At 37.2% G+C, this 18504-nt stretch overlaps 1 protein-coding gene across 2 annotated transcripts in view; it reads left to right on the top strand.

Annotated features, from left to right (window-relative positions):
- NUP210L (nucleoporin 210kDa-like) overlaps positions 1-18504 on the top strand; it is a 193382-nt gene that overhangs the window by 78440 nt on the left and 96438 nt on the right. For both annotated transcript variants that reach the window (XM_006861487.1, XM_006861486.1), the window contains exons 11-13: positions 5425-5562; positions 6028-6183; positions 8607-8805. In XM_006861487.1, coding sequence (XP_006861549.1) covers positions 5425-5562; positions 6028-6183; positions 8607-8805 — 493 coding nt within the window. The remainder of the gene's footprint in view (positions 1-5424; positions 5563-6027; positions 6184-8606; positions 8806-18504) is intronic.

Genomic DNA, 18504 nt, shown 5'->3' with positions numbered 1-18504 from the left:
AAACAAGGATAAATTGCTACAATTTGATGAACTTGACCTATACTCATAGAGGTAGTAGCTCAAAATACCAACTGAGAGGGAAGGAGTCTTCACATCAAGTATCAATGCTATCCCCACTGTGTACAGGGTAGATAGAGACGGGCAACTTAGACAATGGCAACCTAAAATGAGGGGCTGATAAAGGCTCAAAGTTACTGGCTTACAAGATTTCAAGATGGAGTTTAGTTTAAGAGTATGTGGGAGAAGATAGAGTCCCCACTGAATAGTTTTCATCTTATCTAGATGGGTCTGGTAAAAAGAGACTGGGATAAGATTCTTATGATTCAGTAGTGAGTAATTGTTATTATGACTAATTGCAGTTGTCACAAATGTAAAGGTACAAGTTTTGTAACAGAAATAGGGGAGTGGTTAATCTTACAGTCCAGAAACAGGACGCTAGGACCATCAAGGGAAAAGAGCACAAGTGGAATGTGGGACCTTATCCAGAGAAGCAGTGACACCAGAAATGGAGGCATAGATGAAGACATGGAGAGAGGGAGCAGCTGAGGACTCTAGATTCATGGGCAGAGAAGGACTGAGAGCTGGCAGCCTGGAGGCAGACTTGCACAATGTGCCCTTTGGTGGTTTAGATTAGTATATATGCCTGAGTGTTTTAAAAAAGAGCTAAAATGAATAGAGAGAAATACTGTTAACTGATGGTACGTGGAGGGGATTATAATCATCGTACAAAACAAGGTGTATGATTTGTTTAATGTAAAACTGATGATTGGCCCTGTAAACTTTCACTCAATTCACAGTAAAAACATTAAAACAAAACAAAACAAAGCAAAAGAATAGAAATAATCCTATAGCTTTCAAACAGCAGAGGAAAAAATAGAGATTATAGGCTTTTTGAAAAATCAATCTATCAGTCCAACAGAACACGGGAAATGTTGAGCATAAGGAAAGGAAAAAAATTATAAACACTAAAAAAATGAAAATGTGTTAGAAATATGTCTAAATACATCCGTATCACAATAAACATAAATTGGCTTGTCTCTTCTGCTATAAATCTGAGACATGCCTAAAATAAAATTGTATGAAATTATTGAAAATAAAAGAAGAGAAAAAGATAAACCATGCTAACCAGAAGAAAGCTGGTGTACTATATTCACATAAGGTAAAATATAAGCTAAGGCCAGAAACAATTAATAGGGATAATGTGAAACACAGTATAAATTAGAACAGTTTATCAGTAGATATAAGAAACACTTAAAATGAATGTATATAGCAAAATCTAATAAAAACATAAGGAAAATCCATCAAATCTATACTCAGGTTGGGGGATTTAAACAAGTCTACTTGAAACTGAAAGGAGGGAGCTCTGGTGGTGTAATGGGTTATGCGTTGGGCTGTTAACTACAAGGTTAGCAGTTCAAATCCACCAGGCAGACTGCAGGAGAAAAATGAAGCTTTTTGCTTCCTTAAAGATTGAATCATTGAAAACCTTATACAGGGTTACTATGAGTCAGAGCTGACTCAAAGACACAACCACCACTACCACCTGAAACTGAAAGATAGTGGACATAAATTAATGAAGATATATATCATTTGAATAATAAAATTAACAAATCTGGTGTCCTAGATATATTTAGACTCTCATACTTAACAAAATAGAGAAGTGATTCTGTATTTCCTTTGGAACATTTATAAAAATTGACCATTTGATCAGCTATAAACCTTACTCTGTGATCCTAATACAATTAAAAGCAGCAATAAAAGAATTATTTTTTAATCATATATTTAAAAACTTTAGTAATGCACTTCTAAATAGCTCATACATTAAAGAGAAAAATTTAATAGAATGTCAGTGACAGTACCATATACAAAAATGAGTGGAAAGTAGTTCTTAGAAGTCAGTGGTACTTAAACACATCTATTAAGAACAATCAATAATCCAGATTTCAGATCTGATTCTGTGGGGTGTTTTAGCTTGTGTACTCTTCCTTTGCATTTTGTTAGAGCATCCTTAATTACTTTCCATATTAAGCATTCTGTTTTTTACAGGGTTGTTTCTGCTCTTAGCTCTCTTTATTGCATTTTAAAACTCTTACTGCATTTGTATATTTTATTACATTCTTTTCTTATTTTATATACTTTAACCCTTTCAAGACTGAATTATTGTCTTGCTTTTTAAAAATACTCTTTATTGTGAATTGAGTGAAGGTTTACAAAACAGATCAATTTACATTCAATAAATCATATACTTCATTTTGTTACAATGACTGTAACCCCCCCAATTAACCAGTTAATAGTATTTACCTCTGTCCATTTATTTTTTTTAACAGTATTTACCTCTATTCACTTTTTTTTTTTTTTTTTACTTTTTATTGTGAAGGTTTGCAGACAAGATCATCAGCTTTACATTGAACAAATTACACACTTTCTTTCTTCTCAATGATTACAATCCCCTCCCTGCAACAACAGTTTCCTACGTCTTCCCAGTGGCTCCCCATTAACACCATATATTTCACAGCTGAACAAGAAAGAATATTTGATATCCCCCCTGAATAGTTTTCCTCTTGTTCAGATGGGCCTGGTAATGATAGTGAAAGGATTTTATGATTCAATTGTGAGTAATTATTATCAGGATTAATGGCAACTGTCACAACTATAAATGTAGAAGAGGTGTAACTAAAAGGGGAGATCAGTTAATCTGTCATTTCAGGAACAGAGGACCCTAGGACCATCAAGAGAGAAGAGGATAAGAGGAGTAAGGGATCCTAACCAGAAAAGTGGTGACAACAGAGACTGTGGCAGAGGCAATGGCATAAAGAGATGGAGCAGCAGAGGACTATAGTCCCACAATATCAAACATCTTTATCTTCATCTGGTTCAGTTCTGGTCAGTCAGTCATCCAAGCTAGGTTAAATGGGTACTAGCTACAGTCTTGGGAGTTCACACATACCTCCCTGCACGTCAAACCAGCTGGCCACTTTACCCTCAGCTGTAGCCCCCTAGGGGTTAGGTCAATACCCATGGGCTCAGGAGTTCATACATCTTCCTAAACTTCAGATCAGCCAGCCCTTCCTCTTCTCTCTCATCTCAAGGTCAATGGAACATGACCAAACTCAGCCCACGTCTTCATTGCAGCATTTCCCCCACTTCCATTCAAAAGTAAACCGAGGCAGTGACCAGTGAGCATACTAGATTGCCCATAGGTTTCTTTTGAGTTTCAGTCCTAGAATGGGGTCTCTATTCACACTATTATTATTTTATTTTTTGCTTTTAATTGCTTGTTGGAACCTTTTGTTTTCAGGAACAGAATGAATGAAATTAAAAAAAAAAAAAACGTTTTTAAGGTGATATGAATTTGGGACATACACATAAAGAAAACAAAAATCCTCTCCACTGGACCAACAAACAACATTCATATATATGCAAAAAAGACTGAAGTTGTCAATGACTTCATATTGCTTGGATCAACCATCAACACTAATGGAAACACCAGTCAGGAAATCAAATGACATATTGCATTAGGTAAATCTGCTGCACAAGACCTCTAAAATGTTGAAGAACAAAGATGTCAGTTTGAGGACAAAGGTGTGCCTGACCCAAGCCATGATATTTTCAGTAATCTCACATGCATGTGAAAGTTGAACAGTAAATAAGGAAGACCATAGAAGAATTGATACATTTGAGTTATGGTGTTGGAGGAAAATATTGAAAGTACCATAGGTTGCCAAAAGAACGAATAGATCTGTGTTGGAAGAAGTGCAGCCAGAGTGCTCCTTGGAAGCCAGGATGGCCAGACTTCATCTCTCATACTTTGGACATATATTCAGGAGGGGACCGGTCACTGGAGAAGGATATCATGTTTGGTAAAGTGGAGGGATGAAGAAAAAGAAGACGATCCTCAGCAAGATGGATTGGCAAAGTGGTAGCATCAATGGGCTCATGCGTAGCAAAAATTGTGATGTTGACCCAGGACCAGGCAGTGTTTTGTTCTGTTGTGCATAGGGCTGCTATAAGTTGGTACTGACTCAATGATACCTAAAAACAACAATATATGTCCTGAGGGGTCTTGTGCTGGGATTGGTAGAATGAGACCTGTTTCTTTAGATTCACAGTTATAAGCCCCACACTGATATGGAAGCATGCACTAAAGTGAGATAGCTAAACTCCAGAGGTAGAAAATATAGGTGGGCTTGTATATCCAATGTGTTAAGTTTCATCCTGCCCCAGTGACGTCTCTCCTTATACCAATTTGTTTTCTTATCTCTATATTTAGCTCTTATTTCATGCCCTTGTTTTCTTTTGTGTCAAAGGAGATAATGTTGAAATTTATATCTGTTTTTTGCAGTATTCTTCAAAAGCATGCCTTATAGGTACTATATTCTCCCTTTTTGTCCTGAATACTATGTGTCTTTCTTGTTTTTGTCCATCTTTCAGTTCTGCTACTCTGTGTATTGGATTTTTTTTTTTTCCAAGACCCTCATTGTTACAATATGATTACTTCTGGCCCAAATGTCCCATTTTGTATTATTACCTTATTATAGAGTCATAAAAGCTCTATCCAGACCTGTCATATGATCCTTGCTCTCACTTCCCTCCAGTACATTTCTCTTGATTTACCTTACTTTTCACCTAAGTAACATCAGATTGATGCTCTTTTAAGCTTGAAGACTTATTTTCAATTTATGATCCTGCTAAGCCTCTCCTCGGAAACCCTATATAGGGTTGCTACAGATCAGGACTAACTTGATGGCACTTAACAACAGCAACAAACTTAAAGAAAGTGAAGAGAAAATCAAGGACATCATTATAGATATGAGATAATTGATCAATTTTTCAGGGTTTCTTAAAATACGTTAATTTTGTCTACAAAGGGGAAAAAAATGCCAATGTAGCTGATTGTTAGGGTTCCATTTTACTTGTATATGTATTTTCCTTCAAATTCTATTCTTGCTTTTAAGTATGAGAGGGAGGCCTTACCCTAGCATCTTTAATGTTTTCTCTCTTTACTTGAGGAACTTGTAATATCTCTTTCCTTTACAGTTACAAACCTAACTGATGTGTGTCCAAAGGTCTTTCTTTCTGAAACTATGATTTCTTTTTTTATATTAATAAAACCAAAAACCAAACCAGTTGCCATCAAGTCAATTCTGGCTTATGACAACAAACTCTTTTAGTTCAGGAAATTTTATTTACTATTTTCCCTGATTATGGTATCTAACTTAGGTCTAGAAAACAGCTTGCTTTATTGAGCCATAGAAGGTGTGCTTCCCTAATAAGTGGGAATATTGTTTCTTTATTTCCTTTATAGATAGAAACTGGTAGAGTAATTCATTATCATAGCCATTTTGCTGATGCTTTGAATATGATTGTGTATCATAAGAACAGTCCTTATGAAATCTATTTTACTCCTTTTTTCTGCTCTTATAGAGTAAAAGTAGTCAGCCTATAGGATTTCCAATCCAACACCAGCAAGAAGTGACGATTTATTTTCCCATAAAGCTTACACCTGACTTTCTGGTATTTCCTCATCATTCAATGGGAATGTTATATCGTTATAAAGTACAGGTATGGTATCCTATAATACAAGAATCACAGGCAGTCAGTTTCCCTAATACCTTGATTTGTTTAATGTTAAATTTAATTTCCCCCAGATCCTATGGAAGAGCTTAGTTTTTGGTGACAACTAAGTCATGCTTTTGAAAATTGTTATCCAAAGCAAGACTTGATTTACTTTCTGCCTCTTTTCCATATATAGTTTTCCTGTGAATTTAAAGAATTTTTGTCAAGTTTCCTTTTGGTTTTATTTTTTACATTGTGAGACACTACCATTACTTAATCTTCCTTTAGTATTTTCCTTTCCCACTTGTTGCTTTACTACCTATAGCTGCACAGTTTCTTAATGTGCTGAGAAATAATTTATTCATTTTATCATCTCCTGAACTTTATTTCACAAGCCAAACTTTATTTTTTCTCTTCAATTCCATTTCTGTATTTGTAGTAATTAAATGTAAGGTATTGTTTTTTTCATAGGTAGAGGGTGGTAGTGGAAACTTCACCTGGACCTCTTCTAATGAGACAGTAGCCATGGTAACCACTAAAGGAGTGGTGACTGCTGGTCAGGTCAGGGGGAACAGCACTGTTTGGGCAAGGGATGTACAAAATCCCTTTCGATACGGAGAAATGAAGGTAAATGACTCTTCAAAGAACTTTATTCTCATGGCTAAGACTCTGCTATCTATATTTAAACATAGGAATCCTGGTGTGGTGCTCTGTGCTAATGCACTGGACTGTAAAGTCAGTTTGAACCACAAGGTCGGTGGTTCAAGCTCACCAGCTGCTCCTTGGAAACCCTATAGAGGGTTGCTATGGGTTGGAACTGACTCAACAGCACTTAACAACAACAACACATATAGAATGTTTTCCAGTCCAAACTGGCTATTTACAAGTTATGCTCAATTTTGTTTGGAGGTCCATTTTCCCTAAATATTCCTTGATCTGGGTTGACTGCTGCTTTACTTAATAACCAGTTATTTAACTTATATGTTTTTTTCATCTATCATTGTCAAAATTAAATGAGATGATGTTTACCCCAATGCTTGGTATAGATTCACTGCTTAATGTTACGATTATTATTACTATCATACATATCATCTTTAAAAAAGAACTTTGTATTAGCTTTATTTCTAGTCTCAGATATTTGTTTATCAATCTTGTTTCTAAAAGGTTGAAAACTTTTTTCTATACTATATAGCCATTAAAATTTTTTTCTCCCACTTTTAGAATATGTTAATATAAGGGTGCTTGGAAAAGTTCATAGAAAAATGGAATTAAAAGATAATTGAAGTCCACTCATATATATTGCTGTTTCCTGTAGGATTTAGAATTTTGCCACCATTCAGTGAACATTTATTAGGCAATTTCTAAGTACTTGTGATATTAAGTATTTATCATAGGAGATTCAAAGAAGCATAAAACTCTGAAAACTCTTTAAAAATCTAAAGTCTAATTAGGAAGATGTACTTACATGAAAAATTAAATAACATTTAAAAGAGATGATATGTTAGGGATTTTAAAGATGTATATGATTGAGAGCTAGTTGGATTCTAACTATAATTGTGGGTTATACAAGAAGAAACCTATGGAAAGGTGTAGTCAAAGATTATCATGAAAGAGGAATAAAGTTTAATAAGGCTTTGAGGGAATCAGGCAAAAGAATGCCTTTAGGCCAAACTCTGCTTTCTTCCTTTCCTTGAAAATAGTTTCACTGTAACACAGCCACTGCCATTTGCCTTTCATACCACAGCAGTACAGTAGAGTAGTTACAATAATGAAAATATGGCCCACAAAGTATTTGCTCTCTGGCCCTTTATAGAAAAAGTTTGTTGACCCTTCCTGTAGATAGGGAGCCTATAAACTTTTAGGAAGGTCAATAATATGGTAAGATCTTTGAAGTTTGCTTTAAGATAAGCACTGGACTGCTAATTGTGAGGTCAGTGGTTCAAATGCACCAGCTGCACCTCAGAAACCCTATATAGAATTGCTATGAGTCGGAACCACCTTGGCAGCAGTTCACAACAATTATTTTTAATTTGGTTTGGTTTGATATGTATTGGAATTGACTTAGTGACATTGGGCTTGGTTTCTAGTTTTTAAATTATTTTAAGTCAGATAATAACAGGTATAATAATAACGATGGACCAAAAGATAGCTATTGGTAGTATAGAGTAGAGTAGATTGAAGGGATAAAGTGAAGGCCAAACCAGCTAAGCCTGAACTAATGAAATAGTATTAAGAATAGAGAGAAGGAGGAAAATTGGGGCCTGAGAGGTAGACTTAGTCATCCAAGTGAAAGATTTAAAGACACAGAGATTATTTTAAAGGTTTCTAGATTTGGAAGCTAAGTGGATAAAGAAAAACCCAAGAAAAAGTATAAAGAAAGGGAAAAATTATGAGTTCAGTTTTGTATATACTAGATGTGCTTCACGTGTGGATAATACAGATGGACATTTGTAACTGGATAAGGGGTTAAAAGTTCAACTGGAAAACTAATGCTGGACATAAAACTGTGGAGTTATTCGCATATGGTTGGTTGTTGAAGGTTTGTGACTAGGTAAAATTTCCCTGGAAGAACAAGAGGAGAAGATGGATCCTGTACAGTATGTGTCACTTTAAGAGACATAGGCTGTGGAAGAGGATCCAGAAAAAAATGTAGAAAGTGACCAAAACAAAAAGATAAGACATCAGGAAGAGGAGTGCTTCCTAACAGAGGTCAGCAATTTCTTTCTGTAAAGGGTCAGATAGTAGGCATGTTAGAAAATAGTCTGTCCCAAATTCTTTGTTATTTTTTAACAACCTTTTAGAAATGTTTCTTGGCTTGCAATACAAAAACAGGCTGTGCACAGCTGGCTGTAACTTGCCAGACACCTGCTGTATGGCAATAGATGCTTTAGAGGCATCAAGTGATTAAAGAATGACAAGAGACATGCTCAGCACCTAGTACAGTGCTTTGTAACACTGCATATGTTTTTAAATATTTAAGGAATGATTTCCTTTTTCTTAATTTTAAAAATTATAACTTTCTTTAAAGATGATTACTTTGTTTCCTCCAGATATATGTACTGAAATTGAACAAAATGGAGTTATTACCATTTCATGCTGATGTGGAGATTGGCCAGATTATAGAAATCCCCATTGCAATGTACCATGTAAATAAGGAGACCAAGGAGTCCATTGCATTCACAGACTGCTCTCATCTATCCTTGGAATTGAACATGGATAAGCAAGGAGTCTTTACTCTTCTCAAAGAAGGTAAGAGTAGGTTTTTTATTCTTATCCTTCCTCTGTCTCTGAACTAAGGGATAAATCATCAATTCACAAACTACTAAAAATAATCTAAAATTACCTATTAGGTACTATTTCCAGTACTTTTATTTGTTTTGTCAACTGCCTTGTAGTAAGTGTTAACGCATTTTACATATGTAGAAATCAAATAACGTGGTCAGGTTTTCACTGTGACACAATATCAGTTTTCAGCTCATACTAAAGTCTTCAGTTTCCAGCCTTTTCTTCTTTCTTCCTTTAATATGATATACCTCACCTCTAAAAAGAATGTGGAATCATGGTGTGGCACTGCAGGATAATACACTGAATCACAATGTCAGTTTGAACCACAAGGTCGGTGGTTCAAACCCACCAGCCACTCTTTGGAAATCCTATACACAGTCACTATGAGTCATAACTGACTTGACAACACTTAACAACAACAGTAAGAGGAATGTAGTATTATCTACTATGTGCATACAAAAATTTTATTTAAAAAAGATAAAACCTCAAACAGATTGAAAGATACAACAGATTGTTTTAAACAGGGGGAAAAATTAATAAATTACAGGGTAATCTTAAAAGAAAATTAATACACCTTCACATCAAAATAAAAAAGAAAACCCAGAAAGATTTAACAAACATTAACACAACAGAAATAAAAATGAAAAGAAAACAAACAAAATGAACTCAGCAAAGAAATTATGTGGCACAAAGAAGCCAGCAGTGCCACACAGATACACAAAAACACACACACACAAAAAAAGCCAGCAGTGCCACACAGATACACAAAAACCCAAAACATTAATTCATACCTATTGATGTGGCGCTGTGGGGTAATGTGCCAGACTGCAAAGCCGTTTGAACTGCAAGGTCGGAGGTTCAAGCTTACCAGCTACTCCCCGGAAACCCTATACAGGGTCGCTATGGGTTGGAATCAACTCAACAGCACTTAAAACAACAACATTGATAATTACACTGAATGTAAATGGATTAAATGCACCAGTCAAGAAACATAGAGAGCAGAATGGATTAGTAAACAAGATCCTTCAATACGCTGTCTACAAGAAACACATCAAAAAGATAGAGACAGCCTAAATGCCCACCAACAGTAGAATAGTCAAGCAAACTTTGATACGTAAACAAAACAGGATGCTACTCAACATTGCAGAATAAGGATGAATCTGTGAAACATCTCACAACATAGATGAACCTGGAAGTCATTATGCTGAGTGAAATTAGTCAATCACAATAGGACAAATATTGTATCAGACCAATGTTGTAAAAGCTAAGAAAAGTTTTTCTTGATTAAAGAAACAATCTATGATGGTTATGGGGAGGAGATGGGGAAGAAAACTTATTCACGGGCCAGAGGGTAGACACATGTTAGCATGAGTGGCAAGGCAGGCAATATACAAGAGGGAGGTTAGAGGAAAGTAGTGGGAGACTCAGGGAGGAATGCAATAGTTAAAGTGAATAGAGGTAAATACTGTTAACTGATGGTACATGAACAGGATTACAGTTATTATAATGAAGGAGAGTATATGATCTGTTGAATGTAAAACTGATGATCTGCTCAGCAAACCTTCACTCAATTCACAATAGTAAGTTTTTAAAAGATAAGATGACTGACTAGGCAGACACACTAAAAGGACCCTCTACAACAGAGATACAAGAAACCAAATAAAACAGATACAGTTTGAAATTCTAGAACTCTGAACTTCAGAGGGATTAGAGAAATGGAATGAGTGCTTGCTGAAAGGAAAAACTGAGCAAGGATGGTGAGAAAGGGAGACTGACTGGTAAATGGCTGGCCAGATACAATGTGACTATCTTGAACTTTTGTGAGCAGCTTTGGTAGCAGAAGGTGACTTGGCAGACAGATTCACACAGGCAACGTGAAAGGTGCAAGTCCTACTTTATCCCCATGCTCCCCTGGTGACCAGAGGCATGGCCAGCTCCCACTCTTATCCACGCTGAGCGCAGACCGTGCTCTTCATTAATTCAGAGCGAAGTGGTTGGGAGTAACACTGGTGTAGTGTGGCAGAGACTGGCTATACCACTTTGGTGCCTGGTTTCAGGCCTGCGGAACCTGCAGAGCCACCAGACCAGCATTGTTGTGGTTGTTAAGTGCTGTCAAGTTAATTTCAACTCATTGTGACCCTATATAGGATTTCCAGGGAGCGACTGGTGAGTTTGAACTGCTGACCTTGTTCAAACCAACCTTATAGTCTAGTGCTTTATCCCACAGTGCCGCACCAGCACTCCAGATCAGCATTAGTACAGCATAAACACTCATAACCAGCTACCGTAGCCCCCAGCTACCCTGTGGTCCTAACAGACACTGAAACCAGCTCCATCAAGGGCCTCCATTAACTACTTCCTGATTGAGTGCCCTGAACATAGAGATAAACATGTAGGTCTATAGACTCCATCCAGGGCCAGGAACTCAACTGTCACATCCTTCACACACTCACCTCATGAGCTCATTGGCTGGCAGGAGCCTCCCAGAATTTTCTCCTCTCTGGGTCTAACAGCTATACTGGTCTTTTTTGTTTTTGTTTTTTCCTTTCACTGTTTCATTGTTTTTATTTATATTTTTCTTTCTTCTCCTTCTTTTTCTATTCCCCTGAATTTTATCCTCTCTGTTTTTATTTTTACTTCCTCTGTTTCTTATTTCCCCTCTTCTCTTTTTTACCTTTTGATCTCCCTTTACTATTCTCTACTCTCTTTTTATCTCCCCTGTACCTGGTTTTTCTAAATAAATATCTTCTTTTTATTTCTTCCTTTTATTTTCTCTCATTTTTTTCTTTTCTGATGCTCCATTTTCCTATCCTTCTTTCTCATTTTAGTTTGTTTTTACTGACTACTAACTTTTTATTTATTTATTTAATTTGTTTATATTATTTTCTGTTTTCACAGTTGGTTGCTTGTTTGTTTATTCTGTTGTGTTGTGTATGTGTGTTGGGTGAGGGGTTTCTCCTCTTTCCACCTGACAGAAAACAGCAACACTGGGCAAGAGGTAATTCCAGCTCCTATGCCACCTGATCAGTAATAGACAGCAGCCAACACAAGCCAAATCTACCTTAAACTGGGGTGCACACACCCCAAAAAGAATAGATTCCAAAAGAAAATCAACAAGCTGTAACATAATCAAATTTTCCAAAATCAAAGACAAGGAAAGAATTCTGAAAGCAAAAAGTTACCTACAAAGGAGAAGACTGATCTCTAATTTCCCAGCAGAAACCATGCAGGCAACGGGATGACATATATAAAACTCTGAAAGAAAAAACTTGTCAACCAAGAATCATATACCTCACAAAGCTGTCCCTCAAATATGATAGCAAAATTAGGACATTTCCTGGTAAATATAAATTAAAGGAATTTTTAATGACCAGATCAACTTCACAAAAAAATAAAGTGCTATAGTGTGTTTTTTACACTGAGTATCAACAAGAGCAGACAACAGACAACAACTGAGATTAGCGTACTTGACAATACCACCCAGAACTTAAACCAGATATATACGTATTTAAAGAAAAACAAACCTAGAGACTGAAAATAAGGAACCATAGATATCAATTTATAATGAATTCAGCCACAAAGCCAAAAGAGGGAATAGTGTAGTCATAGAAATTCCAAATGGCAAGGAAGTCAAGTGGATTGCAAAATGGAACTGTCTTAAATGGGGGAAAATTAATAAATTACAGGGTAACTACAAAGAAAATCGATACATCTTCACATCAAAATAAGAAAAAGGAAAATCAGAAAGGTTGAGTAAACATTGTTGTTAGGTGCCATCAAGTCAGTTCCAACTCATAGCAACCCTGTGTAGGCTTTCCGAGGAGCACCTGGTGGGTTTAAACCACCGACCTTGTGGTTCCCAGTCTAGTACTGTTCCTACAGTGCCAGACCAGGAGTCCCTTAGTGAACATTAGTACAAAAAAATGAAACTGAAAAGAAAACCCACACACAAAAATGAACTCTACAGAAAATTATGTGGAACAAGGATATCAGCAGCACCACACACACAAAAAAACACACAGCAAAATGACAGCAATCAATTCATGTTGTTTTTACGTGCTATTGAATTGATTCTAGCTCATAGTGACCTTATACACTTATATATATATATATATATATACCTTATATATAACAAAACACCACCTGGTCCTGCACCATTCTCACAATTGTTGTTAACCTTGAGCACATTGCTGCTGTCACTGTGCCAGTCCATTTTGTTGTGGGTCTTCCTTTTTTCAGGTGACCCTCCACTTTACAAAGCATGATATCTTTCTCTAAGGAGTGATTTCTCCTGATAATTTGTCAATATAAGAGATGAAGCCTCACTATCCTGGCTTCTAAGGAACATTCTGGCTGTGTTTCTTCTAACACAGATTTGCTTGTTCTTCAGCAGTCCTTGGTACTTTTAATATTCTTCTCCAACAGTGACTCAAATGCACCAATCCTTCTATGGTCCTTATTCATTGTCCAATTTTCACATGCATGCACATGATGCTGTTGAAAATAACATGACTTGGGTCAGGCACACTTTAATCCTTAAATAGACATCTTTTCTCTTAAGCACTGTAAAGAGATGTATAGCAGATTTGCCTAATGTAATATATTGTTGGACTTCTAGATTCCTGTTTCCATGAGTGTTGCTAATGGATCCAAGCAAGATGAGGTGTTTGACAACTTCAATCTTCTCCCCATTTATCGTGATGTTATTTATTCATCCAGTAGTGAGAATTTTTGTTGTTGTTGTTGTTGTTTTACATTGAGATACAACCCATCTTGAAGACTGTATTCTTTGATCTTTATTACTAAATATTTTAAGTCCTCTTCATTTTCATCAAGCAAGATTGTACCATCTGCATATCACAGGTTATTAATGAATCTTCCTTCAAACCCGATGCCAGATTCTTCTTCATATAATCCAGCTTCTCAGATTATTTGCTCAGCATACAGATGGAATGAGTATGGTGAAAGAATACAACCCTAACACAAACATTTCCTGATTTTACACTATTCAGTGTCCCCTTGTTTTGTTCAAACAATTGCCTCTTGTTTCCTCATGAGATCAATTAAATGTCCCGTGATATTCATTCTCTACAATGTTCTCCATAGCTTGTTATGATGCACACAGTTGAAAGCCTTTGTATACTCAATAAAGCACAGGTAGACATCTTTCTGGTATTCTCTGCTTTCAGCCCAGGTCTATCTTATATCAGCAATAATATCCCTCATTCCACATCCTCATCTGAATCTGGCTTGAACCTTTGATAGTTCCCTGTCAATGTACGGTCATAACCATTTTTTAATTATCTTTAGAAAAATTTTAAAAAATGTATTTGCATGTGATATTAGTGATATTGTCTAATGATTTCCACATCCCATTGGATCACCTATCTTTGGAATGGGAACAAATATGGATTTCCTCCAATCTGTTAGCCAGGTATCTGTCTTCTAAATTTCTTGGCATACATGAATGAGTGTCTCCAATTCTATATCAGTTTGTTGAAAGATTTCAATTTGTATTCCACCAATTCCCAGAGCCTGTTCTTTGCTAGTGCCTTCAGTGCACTTTGGACATCTTTGTTCAGTACAATTGGCTCTTGATCATATGCTATCTCTTGAAATGGTTGAATATCAACCATTTATTTTTGGTACAGTGACTCTGTGTATTCCTTCTCTCTTCTTTTGATGCTTTCTGCATCATTCAATATTTTGCCTATAGAATCCTTTAGTATTTCAAGTTGAGCATTGATTTTTTTTTTTCTTCATTTCTTTAAGCTTCAGAAATGCTGAGTGTGTGCTTCCCTTTTAGTTTTCTACATTTCACGTCGTCTGTCAGTTTGTCGTACTGTGGTAGTTTGTGTGCTGCTCTCATGCTGGAAGTTATGCCACCAGTATTTTAAATACCAGCAAGGTCCCCATGGTGGACAGATTTCAGCTGAGCTTCTAAACTAAGACTGATTAGACAGGAGAGGCAGGCTACTTTTATGAATGTTTTGTCACTGAAAACCTAATGAATAACAATGGAACACTGTAAGATAGCACCAGAATATTCTCAGATATAGACTTGGAAGATGAGCTCCTCAGGTTTGGAAGGCACTCAAAATACGACTGGGGAAGAGCTGCCGCCTCAAAGTAGAGTTGTCTATGATGACACGAATGGAGTCCAGCTTTCAGGACCTTCATTTGCTGATTTGGCACTACCCAAAATAAGGAGAAATAGCTGCAAATATCCATTAGTAATCTGAACATGGGTTGTAGGAAGTATGAATCTAGGAAAATTGAAAGTTGTCAAAAAAGAAATGGAATGCATAAACTTTGATATCCTAGGCATTAGTGAGCTGAAATGGATTGGTATTGGCCACTTTGAATCTGACAATCACATGGCTTACTATGCCAGGAATGACAAATTGAACAGGAATGGTGTTGCATTCATCATCAAAAGAACATTTCAAGATTTATCATGAAGTATAATATTGTGTGATAGGATAATATGCCTACAAGGAAGACAAGTTAATACCACTAAATATAAGCACCAACCACTAAAGACAGTGATAATGAAATTGAAGAAATTCTACCAACTTCTTCAGTCTGAAATTGATTAAATGTGTAATCAAGATGTATTGATAAAAACTGGTGATTGGAATGCAAAGATTAGAAACAACAAAGAAAGATTTATTAGTTGGAAAATATGGCCTTAGTGATAGAAACAATGCTGGAAATCTCATGATAGAATTTTTTTTTAAGTTTTTGTTGTAAATTATGTGTTACCTGGGTGAACATTATCTTTACATTCATCCTATCATACTTTGTTTCATTGCAATGATCACAATCCCCTGTATGCATCATCAAACACCCAAAGGGTACACCCCACACTCCAGCCCCCCAGCCACCAGCATACAGCCTCTCTCCCTCCCTGAGTCCAGAGTCCCCAGCTGCTCCTTCTGTCCCTGTCATTGCCTCTGCCTCCATCCCTAGTGTCATTGCCTCTCTGGACACGGTCTTGCACTTTGCTTTTCTCCCTTAATGGTTCCAGGGATCTCTGCTACTGGACTGCAAATTCAGCCACTCCCCTCCTTTTGTTACCAAACATTTACATTTACTTTTCCAACACTCACTGTCAGACCTGATAGCAAGCATGAGAGAATTTTGCAAAACCAATGACATTCAATGCAAACACCTTTTTTAAACATTATAAAACAGTGCTTACTATAAACATGGATCTCATCAGATGGAATATACAGAAATCAAATTGATTCCGGGGAAACAGACTAATTGTGGGAAGAGACAGTGGAAAACCTCCATATTATCAGTCAAAACAAGACCGGGACAGACTGTGGAACAGAGCACCTATTTCTCATATGCAAGTTCTAGCTGAAGCTGAAGATAATTAAAACAAATACACAAAAGCCAAAATATGACCTTGAGTATATCCCACCTGAATTTAGAGACCATCTCAAGAACAGATTTGATGCATTAGACACTAATGACAGAAGACCAGAAGAGTTGGGAGATAACATCAAGAACATCATATAGGAAGAAAGCAAAAGGTCATTAAGAAGACATGAAAGAAGGAAAAGACCAAAATGGATGTCAGAAGAAACTCTGAAAATTGATTTCCAACATAGAGATGCTAAAGCAAATAGAAGAAATGAGGAAGTAAGATAGCTGAACAGAAAATTTCAAAGGGCAACTGTAGAAGACAAAGTCAAATATTATAATCAATACATGTTGTTGTTGTTAGGTGCCAATGAGTAGGTACCAACTCATAGCAACCCTATGCACAACAGAACGAAACACTGCTTGGTCCTGGGCCAACCTCACAATTGTCACTATACTTGAGACCATTGATGCTGCCAGTTTGCCAATCCATCTCACTGGGGATCTTCCTCTATTTCTCTGACCCTCCACTTTCCCAAACATGATATCCCTCTCTAGTGACTAGTCCCTCCTGACAACATGTCCGAAGTATGAGAGATGAAGTCTGGCCATCCTGGCCTCCAAGGAGCACTCTGGCTGCACTTCTTCCTACACAGATCTATTTGTTCTTTTGGCAACCCATGCTACTTTCAGTATTCTCCTCCAACACCGTAACTCAAATGCATCAATTATTCTACGATTTTCCTTATTCACTGTCTGACTGTCACATGCATATGAGGTGATTGAAAATACCATGGCTTAGATCAGGTGCATCTTAGTCCTCAAACTGACATCTTTGCCCTTCAACACTATAAAAAGGTCTTGTACAGCAGATTTACCTAATGCAAAGGTTGTTTGATGTTTTTTTTTTTTCCAATGTTTTATTGTGAATTATATGATAGTTTACATGGGAGAACATTAGCTTTACATTCATCCTATTGTATATCGTTCATTGCCATGGTTACAATCCCCTCTATGCGTCATCAACCAACCAAAGGTATACCCTGCAAGCCTGCCCCCTGGTAGTCAGCACACAGCCTTTCTCTGGGTCTAGAGTTCTCAGCTGCCCCATCTCTCCACGTCATTGTCTCTGCCTCCATCTCTGGCATCACTGTTTCTCTGGGTAGGTCCCGCACTCCGCTCTTCTCCCTTGATGGTCCCAGAGACCTCCACTCCTGGACTGCAAAGTCAACCACTCTCCTCCTTTTGCTACAAAGCATCTACCTTTACATTTTCAACACTCACAATCAGTCCTGATAACAATTATTCACTATTGTACCACATGAGTCCTATACCCATCTCCTTTCCTCAGCTCCGCCCAGACAGATTGGATAGTACTCAGTGGAGATTCTACTTTCCTCTGTGGCCTCTGGATCTAGGCTTCCTCTTGAAAGCTTGTAAGCCAGTCACTTATTGCCCTTGTAGGCCCCACCCCCCATTTTGGGTAGCCAGTGTTCCAGTTGCCCATCCTTGCTGTAAAGATTTGTTCCCTCCTTTGAGCTACTGCATCCATAGGTGTAGGCCAAGTTCATCAAATTGTATCAGATTACTCTTTTTATCTTCTTCTTTCTTCTTCTAGTTGAGTTCTGCTCATACAGCCATTGAAACCAGGTCAAGTGGGTATTATCTGCAAGTGTGGGTGTTCTTGTGCATATGCCCTCTCTTTTCTTATCTGCTGGTTGCTTCACTTTCCACTCTAGTCCTCTGTGACTATGTCACTGACTCTGGGCCCAAGAGTCCCCAGGTCTTGCCACCCTGCTGGCCAACCAGGTCTTCACCAAGGTTCACAGGAGTCTATTGAACATGGTATAACTTAGCTCGCAGCTTTATTGCTGTTTTTCCTCACTTCCCCTTATCAGTGACCAACGTGGTCACCAGTCAGGGCACATGTCTGCTAGTGTATTCCCATTGAGTCTTGGAAGAGGTTTGCCCTGAGGTGATCCGACCACTTGCCTTGATGTCTCCTAGGTGAGAAACTTGCTTGTTCTTGTAGTAGTCAGTTGGACTGTCGTTATTGTTTTGTATTTTTCTTGTCAGTCTTTCTTTCATGAATATCTTCTGTTCTTCTAGCCACTCCAGGCTGGTCTTCATTTGATGTCTTGACTGCTGTTTCCATGAGTGTTGATTGTTGATCCAAGAAAAATGAAGTCTTTGATAACGTCAATCTTTTCTCCATTTGTATTGTTCCTGGCTTCAGTGACTAGATGATCAGAGCTCAACCAGAAGTAAAAAGAAGAGGGAAAAAAAAAA

This window comes from Chrysochloris asiatica, unplaced genomic scaffold, assembly GCF_000296735.1.
Source record: "Chrysochloris asiatica unplaced genomic scaffold, ChrAsi1.0 scaffold00042, whole genome shotgun sequence".
In the NCBI taxonomy this organism is placed as follows: Eukaryota; Metazoa; Chordata; class Mammalia; order Afrosoricida; family Chrysochloridae; genus Chrysochloris; species Chrysochloris asiatica.
Note: the sequence above shows the minus strand (reverse complement) of the source record. Positions and strands in the feature narration are given on the sequence as shown.